At 33.6% G+C, this 9,754-nt stretch overlaps 4 protein-coding genes across 4 annotated transcripts; 1 reads left to right on the plus strand and 3 right to left on the minus strand.

The window, feature by feature from the left end:
* On the minus strand, positions 1–785 carry LOC120282316 (protein transport protein Sec61 subunit beta). The gene has a single exon (XM_039289101.1). The coding sequence runs from the start codon at positions 656–658 to the stop codon at positions 341–343; it is 318 nt and encodes a 105-aa protein (XP_039145035.1). The 5' UTR covers positions 659–785; the 3' UTR covers positions 1–340.
* Positions 786–1,520: 735 nt separating this feature from the next.
* Positions 1,521–4,541, plus strand: LOC120282382. Its single transcript, XM_039289187.1, has 4 exons — positions 1,521–1,694; positions 2,141–2,544; positions 3,045–3,172; positions 4,206–4,541. The coding sequence occupies exons 2-4, from the start codon at positions 2,256–2,258 to the stop codon at positions 4,368–4,370; spliced, it is 582 nt and encodes a 193-aa protein (XP_039145121.1). The 5' UTR covers positions 1,521–1,694; positions 2,141–2,255; the 3' UTR covers positions 4,371–4,541.
* Positions 4,518–6,813, minus strand: LOC120282380 (serine carboxypeptidase-like 27). The gene is made up of 10 exons (XM_039289185.1): positions 6,539–6,813; positions 6,308–6,455; positions 6,108–6,203; positions 5,930–6,022; positions 5,754–5,839; positions 5,404–5,664; positions 5,191–5,318; positions 5,014–5,109; positions 4,815–4,920; positions 4,518–4,728 (listed from the first exon to the last, which is right to left on the minus strand). The coding sequence occupies exons 1-10, from the start codon at positions 6,758–6,760 to the stop codon at positions 4,585–4,587; spliced, it is 1,380 nt and encodes a 459-aa protein (XP_039145119.1). The 5' UTR covers positions 6,761–6,813; the 3' UTR covers positions 4,518–4,584.
* Positions 6,814–8,795: 1,982 nt separating this feature from the next.
* LOC120282934 (MLO-like protein 9) lies at positions 8,796–9,699 on the minus strand. Its single transcript, XM_039289766.1, has 6 exons — positions 9,679–9,699; positions 9,370–9,447; positions 9,242–9,277; positions 9,085–9,152; positions 8,943–9,003; positions 8,796–8,828 (listed from the first exon to the last, which is right to left on the minus strand). The coding sequence occupies exons 1-6, from the start codon at positions 9,697–9,699 to the stop codon at positions 8,796–8,798; spliced, it is 297 nt and encodes a 98-aa protein (XP_039145700.1).
* Positions 9,700–9,754: the final 55 nt, after the last annotated feature.

The following is a 9,754-nucleotide window of genomic DNA, read 5'->3' on the forward strand; positions in this document are numbered from 1 at the left end:
GAATTATAAACAAGCTTCTCTTGATGATTTGGTAATCAATACTTCGTCTATGATATCATTTAAACGAAAACAACTTCCAACATTCATTAATGCAAGCAAATGAAATGATCCAAGCGAATTGCGAAACAGCATGTCAACAGATGCAATATAGAGAAACAGAGATGATCGGATCTACCAAAATCCATGAGAACCGAAATACCTAAAAATTAATCCAAGGCCTCAGAGATCAAAACATCACCACCAGATAGAGAGCAGAAAAAGGGGATCCTTGAAAACAAAAGTCAGAGAAAGAGAATGAGACCTAGATCTTCTACATAGCTCCCGTCCTTCGGATCAGAGATCAGGGATTTCCGGATCGGTAGCGGTAGAGCTTGCCGAAGACGTGAAGGGCGGTGACGAAGCCGATGAAGCAGAGACTCATGACGAGCACCACCGTAGGAGACATCTTCAAGCCCGGAGCGTCGTCGGTGTAGAATCGGAGCATGTTGCTCCCTCCCCCGCCGCTAAATCCCGCGGATCCACCGCCACCACCTGCGCCAACCCTCCGGCGCCGCATTCCCGCCGTTGCAGCGGCGGAGCCACGGGGCCCAACCGTCTGCGGCCGTGCCGCGCCACCGGTTGAAGACGTAGTCTGCGACTGCGAGCTTCCTCTCGCCATCGTCGATCGCTCTGGAAACTGAGAGAAAAGCTTCGAGCTTTCGTGAATCGATGAATTCTTAGATCGGAACCAACGAAGGAGAGAAATGGAGGACTCTACCAAGGTCGCAGGGAGGTTGTGTTCTGATGGTCCTGCGGAGTAGCTTAATAAAGATGAGCAACGCCGTTAAAGAACTCCACGTGGCAGGTTGATCCTAATATTTGATGAACATTAAATTTTGTTTAATATTTAATTTATATTAAAAATATAAGAGGAATGACAAAAAAAAAATTTGGCGGGTGACTAAAATTATTTTTTAATTCTAATTAATTTTAATTTTGATTTACATTTACTTATTACTAGAAATGAAAATAAGGATGAAAGGTTAGTTTTTAATATAAAAAATAAATAGTGTACGTTAATGTAAGATTTAGATCTGTATCTCATCAATAGCACACACATAATAAAAACTAAATCAAATAATATATGAAAATTAAAATTATAAAAAATTAATTAATTAAATTTTAGCAATAGAATAATAATAGAAAATTTTTCAAATAATATAGCTACATAAATATTACTACGATATAAAAACAAACAAAGTTAAAAAAAAAAAAAACTGTTTTTTATTAATAATCATCATTCATGGGTTTGCATGTAAAAACATTGTCGTATATATTTTTAAAAAAAATCAATGAAATGATATATTCTACCATTACATTTTAATTTTTAACCAAAAACATTAATATATGATAAGCATATTAATTAAAAAAAGATGGAGGTTAACCTTTAAAAATAAAAGAAAAAAGGACTAGATCCATGATATCCATCATCCACCGTTGTTGGCTAGTCGGATCCGGGTTTGAAACTCTAACCCAATCCGACCCGATAGGGTGCCATCCTAAACTCTTCGAATCGTTTATCCTTCCTGCTTCTTCTCCGGCGGCGGGGCGGCGGCTGTTGATCGATCGAATATGAGATTGTTCATTGGTTTTTGTTTTTTCTCAAACTCTGCTTAGATCTTCTGTTTGCTTCCTTCTATCTGCTCATTGCACTGGTATTTAATCTTTCCTGGGCACAATCAGGCTTTTTTCTGAGCATATATACATGTTTTTCAGTCATTGTTTCCCTTAATTTTGTTGTTTGGTTTGTTGGATTATTTAACATTTTTGATTTGTTTGTTTGTAATACAATCACTGTTCTTAAGTTCTGCAAGTTCTGTATACTCGTAAAGTTGGGATTTTGATCATAGATCATCATGTTTTCAATGTCTATCTTCCTTCTTGTTCATGTCTTTGTGGTGTTTTTTTTTTTATTAAAAATTTCTGTAAGCTATTTGGTTTGATACAAATGCAATTTGTATTCTCTAAGTTCTCCAAGTTTCGTATGCTTGTAAAGTTGGGATTTTTTGGATTATTGTTCACCATGGTTTCAATGTCTAGATCTAGAAGTATATTCTTAGATTCATCTTGCTTATGGTTTCATGTTACCTTCTTTCTGTAGGCTTTCATTCTTAAGGTTTGCAGCTTTCGTTGAACCTTGGGTGAAGTTGGATCCCAACTCTGTGTGAATTGTGGGGCAGCTGAGTGTTGAGAGAAAGAGAGAAAGAAAGAGAAAGATGAGCATTGGTGGAGCTCTGCGGAACATCATACGTCCATTATCAGCTCTTCGGTTAAGGCCACTTCCGCTCCCATCTCCACATGGGATTCCTTCTCCCATGACTATTGGCCCTTCTAGTACCATGCTTGTCAATTGCTTTGGTAGCACCATTAGGAAATCTATAATGTCTTCCTTCTTTTCCACATACTCCCCTGCATCGAGTTTCAGTGACTTAATGGACACCCGGTACTTGAAGAGAAGGCCTGGGTTCAAACCTCGAAGGAAAAGAGCAAGCCTCAGACCTCCAGGTCTGGATTCATATTATGTTGTCTTGTTTTGATCACCTGTTTCTGTGTTTCAGTTCAAAACAGATTGTCATCATGCTTGATAGTAATCTTTGTGTTTTGTCCTTCCTGTAATACAGTTTCCTTACTGAATTGAATATGTTAGATTTGAAGGCAATCTCAATTTGGTCTTTGTTTGGCATGTTTATTTTGTCATCAAGATTTACTTCATATAATGTTAAATTCTGGGGCCTTGAGCATGCCCGTGAATGATCTGTGTTGTGCAAAGATTCTGTTGCAAAGGTGGATTACCTTTATCCTGGCAAATGAAGTATCAGTGTTTGTAGAGGTCCTTAACAATTTCATGCGCATCGCTTTTTAGTTATTATATGGAGTGTTTTTTATCTGTTTCATGATTTTTTATAATGATTTATTTAGATTCACTTTTAATATTGCGTGATGTTATTATTAATCATTGAAATTTTGTTTAATTTCTGCTTTGCTGTGGTAATCATGTTGTGTAGGGCCTTATGCTTGGGTTCAGTATGTGCCTGGAGAACCAATTCCTAGAAGTCGGCCCAATGAAGGAAGTGACAAGGCCAGGGGAAGGAAGCGACTGAAACGCATCAAACAAAGAAAGGCTTTCATATTGGTATGGTTGTCTCGAATACTTTCATTTTTTTTTTTTTTCTAGCAATATGATTTACATCCCTTTCATGTTATGAATGAACATGATTACTGTATGGTATGAATTAACATAAACTGCCTCTAGATGCATCAGACTTTGATCTCTTTCAATTCTTCTTACAGAGTACACTGAGTTAGAAATCTTCATAGTTAACCCTTTCTTTCCCTCATCAAATGACAATTAACAAAGGCTTCTCATTTATTCCAATGTCTTCAATGCAATTTGTTGCATTTCCGTGAGGTTCCTTTGAAGCCATTATCATTAGATGAGTGCCCATATAATGAAGTTGGATTATGTATCCACTTTCTACTGCAGTCCTGAGCTATGAAGAATATAATGATTCCCAGAATTTATGAAAACTACTCAAAGTCCCACAGTCCCTATGCATGTAATAGTGGGATTGTTATTTAACTAGTTATATGATCCTCTGCAAGGTTTAAAGATGGTTTTACTGTTATTCAAGTCTGGCACCATTCTGTCTGATTGACTTCCATCATTTTCTTCTATGCGCCCCATTTTTGTCACTTTCTCATACCTCTTCCTGTGTTGTATCTCAACCGATCCTTGTTATTGGCAATAGTTCATGTCTTCCACATTCTTTGTGGCACTTGTTTGAGTTCTCACATTAATGTATGTGAATAGATGTTCTTACACTATTTTGTTGATAATCATTATCAGGGGAATAATTATATTAATATATATGTATATATTCTTCAAATATTTACCTTGGCTTTATGTTGCTGTTAAATGACGTAATATGAGATATTTTCTATCATCGTTCAAGTTTGTTATGGTTGAGAGTTATGAGATAAATATGTATTTCCAGGCTTACTTTTAGACTTTAGAGAATTCCAAGTACACGGGATAAGCATCATGATGAACCTAATGTTTTAATTGAATGTATCTTCATTGTCAGCTTGAATTTCCATCTTAGATAACCAAATATCTAAATTTAGCTTCAGCTAATGTCTATTTCGACATGTTTCTGTTTCATCAGTCTGAAAAGAAGAAACGCAAAGCTCAGTACGCAGAATTCAGAAAGAAGAGAGACGCGGAGAGAATTGAGAGGAAGATGGCTGCGGTGGCTCGGGAAAAAGCTTGGGCTGAAAGGTTGATCGAATTACAACAGCAAGAAGCAGCTAAGAAGGCGGCAATGGCCTGAAACTATTTCTGAAACTAAACTAGCAGGCTTTCTTAATAATTTTTCATGTCATGTAACTTCATCAAATCAGAATACATTCATGAATGATTCATGTGACAGAGTATGTACTCCCCATCAACCTTTTCAACTTTATGCAAAAATATCGAATGAGAAATTTATTTCACCATTTTATTCGTCAATATCTTCTCTAATAACAATGTTCTAGTTCTGCAAATTAACTGGAAGGCATAGGTGTGCCTTTTAAGAAGTGGCTGATAAGAATAAGAGCTTGTCTTGGTTTATGAAGTGGGACTTCATGTCCAGCTCCAGCAATGGTTACATATGTCAAGCCTTCATAAACCTGGCTCCATCCTCCAACCTACAAAAACAATAACAACAAAACTAGAGTTAATTAAAATTAACTAAAGTTAAAGTTAAATAAATAAACTCTAGTTAGAGACTAACCTTTCCCTTGTCATACCATGGATACCAGTTGCTAACAGTGGGAAGCTTTAAAGCATCAATGGAGTATCTTGTTGCACTCAATGGCACTACTGCATCTGTGTCTCCACTGCCATTAATTACCATACAAAATGAGAAAAACTATGTATTAAACTAAACACATATTAACTAAATTATGTAAATATTATGAAGGTGTATGTACCTGAACATCCAAACCCTCAATCCAGCTGCAATGAGCTCTTTGTATAAAGGAAGCATGGATCTAGGGGAATCCCCCCAGTTGGTATACAAAAGATCACTGTTGATAAAGTCTAACATTAATTAGAGTCTTAATTAATATTATGTTTAAATGGATAGTTAAAGAACAACTGAATAAGACCTGCATGTATCCCAAGGATAAGGAAGTCCAGTGGCATTAGCATGCATGGCCTCCTGCACTTGAGGAAGGTTGTAGTACATCTTTGCATGCCTGTCACTACATGGATCATAGGCTTTATGCATCCATGGCTATCAAGAACAAAAATGTTAATTATAATTAGATATAGTTTTAAGTTTAATTACTGCATTAATTCAAGTTAAGCTCATGACTTACATAATGACTCTTTCTGTTGATCTTCAGTGAAGAAGAGTTTGTGCAAGGGGGTGTATATATACTGTAAGGGTCTATGTTCCCTTGCTCTGATGAGGCGAGCTCGAGGGCGGTCATGCAGTCGTAGGTGGGATTAATCGAAGATGTTGAATAACAAGCTTGTTTGAGATTCTGATAAGTAGTATCAGAGATCAATCCATGATTCCACCAGAACTCAAATGTGCCTACATAATCATAGTAATCATCTGTGACTGCATTACCAACCTGCAGAATACATCAGCAATCAAATAAATGCAATCAGAAATGCCTAAACATATATTTATTTGTGTATATATATATATAGATATGTATACCATGAAGCCTTTGAGATTAATGATTTGCGTTTGATTCTGTTTGTTGTTTTGAAGTATGAGATGGCAAAGTTGAGGTACATAGTGACCTGCAGAAAAAATGCACCAAATATTTGATCATGATATGAACATTAATAAATAATATGAATAGTTTTAGTTTAGTTTCTTTGTTTTATCACCTGCATAACTCTCTCCTGCAATGTAGAAATCTCTGTTCTTGTATTGTGGAAACCTCTCTAACCAGTTCACAAGGAAGACATATGTATCATTTGCTACAATAACAGCAAAGAATTCAATAAATGAATACATAACATGAATTAAGTATGTATATATATATATGATGCATTTAATTATTACCAGTTCTTTGATCTCCAGTGGTCAAAAGATCAGAAGTAGTATTAGAATAAGAGAAGCCAACACCAGCAGGAGACTCCAAGAACAACAAGTTGGCAACTAAACAATGAGAACAACACATAAACCAATAATTAATAAAATTCATGAAACTTCATAAATTTCAAAAGAAGATTAAAACTCTAGCAAAATAACCAAAAGATGACCATTGTTCCAAGAGTATGGATTCAAGAAGAGACTCCGGCCATCGCCACTAATACGAAACGGACCGATCTCTTCAGAGGCACCGTAGGCAATCGACGAGCAACCGGGGCCACCGTTGAGCCAGAGAACAAGAGGCAATGACTCTCCGGCCTACAAGCATATGTATATCATTGATGAATATTAAACCGTATATCATTGTATTTTGTAAAACATACATATACATAAATACATACCATAGTTTTTCTGTCGATAGCCTCGATGAGCCAGTAAAAGAGTGCACGGCCGGCAACTTCATCGACGGTGACATAACCGGAGTAATGAGAGAAGCTTAAGTTCAATGGTTGGCCAGGTAGTGCAGTAACCTTGTCTTTCTCTTGAGCTTCTAAATAAGTAGAATGAGATACTGAAAGTAATAAGAAAGAAAGAAGAAGTGAGAATGAGAATGAGAAAGCCATTGATGGAGAAAGAGAGTATGAATGAGGTTGAGATGGTGAAGAAGGAATAAGAAGGGAAGTGGTTGACGTTGTTGGGTTAGAGAAGCATGAGAGAAGCGTGGCTTGGTGCATGTTTTCAAGGAAAAAGATGGTGCTTTTTTGAAATGAAGACAAAGTTTGGTTGTTAGAATTACCTGTCTTTTTTTTCATTAGTTTTAATGACTTTTATAATTGAGAATGCTTTTATATTGGGTTAGTTTAATGTTTGATAAAATAAAAAGGCGATGAAAAAGTGTAGCTAGTGTGCTTCACATTTATATTCGCCCCTAATTTGAGATTTTAATGGGGTGTTTATCACTTAGTGTCAAAAAAAAAATTAATATTTGATAAGTTTATTTATTATTTTGCTTTTTATAAATATGTGTTTGTTTTTATTCTTTACTGTTTAATTTAATGGGGGTGTTTATCGTTTAGTGTCAAAAAAATTTAATTGAGTTTTATTTATTTGAAATTGATGCAAACGTAAAAAAATCAATTCATTTCTTCACTTTTTAGAATATTTTCTGAATGAATTAATTGAAAATATATTTAAAAATGATTAATATTATGTCAGAAAAGTATAATATAATCAAGTACTTTTAAAGTCATGGAGTTTTCTCATTGGAAATACAAGCTGTCTAAGATTAGATAATGTGCCACTTTTTTTTTTTCCTTATGATGTAATGAAATGTCTGAAGAATTTTTTATCTATATAATTTATATAAGAATATTTGTATATCTTGCCAAAATTATTTGAGACATGAGATCAAAATAAATAAAAAAATGTTGGTACCGAAAAAGAAATGAGTAACATGACCATTGTCATGCACTCAAGAAGAGTTGTTGATGGAGTGGTTGGCCTTTGAGTAGTTTTGATTTAATTTCCTTTGTATGCAAAGATGATTAGTTGCCAACTCTCACTGAACGTTTCTTTTTTTGATTTTTTTTTTTTCTGGTTTTTTTCTTTTTTTCCTCTCATTCTTGTAAATAGAAGTTATATTTATTTATACAACTCAACAAATTATTTTTACTTATTTATATTTTATACAGTTTTATTTATTTTTATATAAAAAAAATATCAATAGTGGTTCGAGTAATAAAAATTTCGGTCATTTAAAACAAGTGGTTCAAATCAGAAATCTTGTATATACTAAGACTATTGAGAGTAATTTATCTTTTATAGAGCTTTCAGTATTTCACTCAATCATTTAGAACCCTTTATTAATAGGAAATAGATGGTCAAAAACCAATATATATATATATATATATAAACATCAATTGCGTATGTTATTTTCCAAAGAGTTAGATCATCATCTATCAGGATGATTTAACGGCTATTATTTGTTTAGAAAATTATGCAAAGTAACTATTATCTACTATTTGTTCGGCACTTTTTTATACTGTCTAAAATTATATATGAATTGGTACTATCCATTGGATGCAATCCAATGATCAATCTGGTTCATCTCTAGATTTGAGATATCTCTAAAGACTTAAAAGTGCAAAAGTCAAGAAACTATTACTAAATTATAAAAAAATAAAATAAAATAAACTACCGGTTATATAACAGTAGTGAAATAAATAAATAAATAAGGAAAAAAATATACAGTAATAGCGACTAAAGATTATGCCACGTAGTCCACCGGAAGTGACAATTGGCATAACATTATTGGACAGGGGAATTATAGACACTAAAATAACAAAAACCAAGTTTAGATTGTCCGTTCTAGGTGTCACTTGACTTAAGTAGACAAGTAAATACTAGACCCTTTGCCGGGTCAAGGTATTGAGCCATTTAATTGTGAGTATGAAGTCCTTGAGTTCAGTTTATATATATAAATATATATATTTCTATAAATTTGGCCAAAATTTAACATGGTTCTTATGTACAAAAAAGTGGTAAATATTTCCTTTTTATTGAGTGGGTGATACATTTGTTACAGCCTCAACTTGTTGCTCCTTCCTCTTAGTTCTGACATCTTCATGCCATTTCCTTATTATTTTTCCAACACTCTCTTCAAACATATGCCCCTTTGAACTTTGATCCCATCTGTCAATATATATATATATATATAAATAAATCTTAATTATTAATGAATTAATTTATTGACAGTATTTAACATGGTTATGTAACATAATTAAAAATTGGTTTAATTGTTATTACCTGTGTTACAAGTGCATACATAGGAAGAGTGCTATAAGTGCAAACAAATTGAACAATAATCCTGAAAAATATTTCAAAAAAAGGAGTCATTAATATTAAAATTAAGGAAATATTCGGTAAAAAAAATTTACAATTCACTTACGCTATAACAACTCTTGCAATGGTGATCTCAAAGTTTTCATGGTAACAAGATCTCAATCCAAATTCCCACTGAAATTGTTAATAAAAAAAAAAATCAAGCTAAGTAATAACCAAGACTCTGATTTTAAAGAATTAATGAGTTTCAGAAATCTAATTACCCAAATCCAAATGAAAAAGCTGAGTTCAAATGAATTCTGCAGAAATAGAAAGTACAAGAAGTGATTAGTAAAATTTGTTTCTCTTATGTTGCATTAAATAAACATATATAAAAATGATCATAATTTACCTGAAAAAGAACTAAATGAAGTAGAAATAAGATCAATTTTGGATTACTAAACCAGAAATGATCATCATTTGGTTTGCACTACAAAAGAGCTCCTGTTATCACTCTATTCTGTTCATGGAGTCTTATTGCCATTTTGCAACAATTATTTGAAAGCTTTGTTTCCAATAGCCAACACTAACTGCATATTAACATCCAATTCTTCAGATATACATATATATATATATATATATATATATATATTTCTAGGAAAGGTTATGTTAAACATTTCTTACAGCCAGTGGGATGAAGGACAACCAGAAATATGAATACCATCCTAAAAATTTCAGCCATTTGATAGAAATTATAAGAATTTTGTATGAAACATGGAGATATATATATAGTAACT

The sequence above is a fragment of the Dioscorea cayenensis genome, chromosome 18 (assembly GCF_009730915.1).
Source record: "Dioscorea cayenensis subsp. rotundata cultivar TDr96_F1 chromosome 18, TDr96_F1_v2_PseudoChromosome.rev07_lg8_w22 25.fasta, whole genome shotgun sequence".
NCBI lineage: Eukaryota > Viridiplantae > Streptophyta > Magnoliopsida > Dioscoreales > Dioscoreaceae > Dioscorea > Dioscorea cayenensis.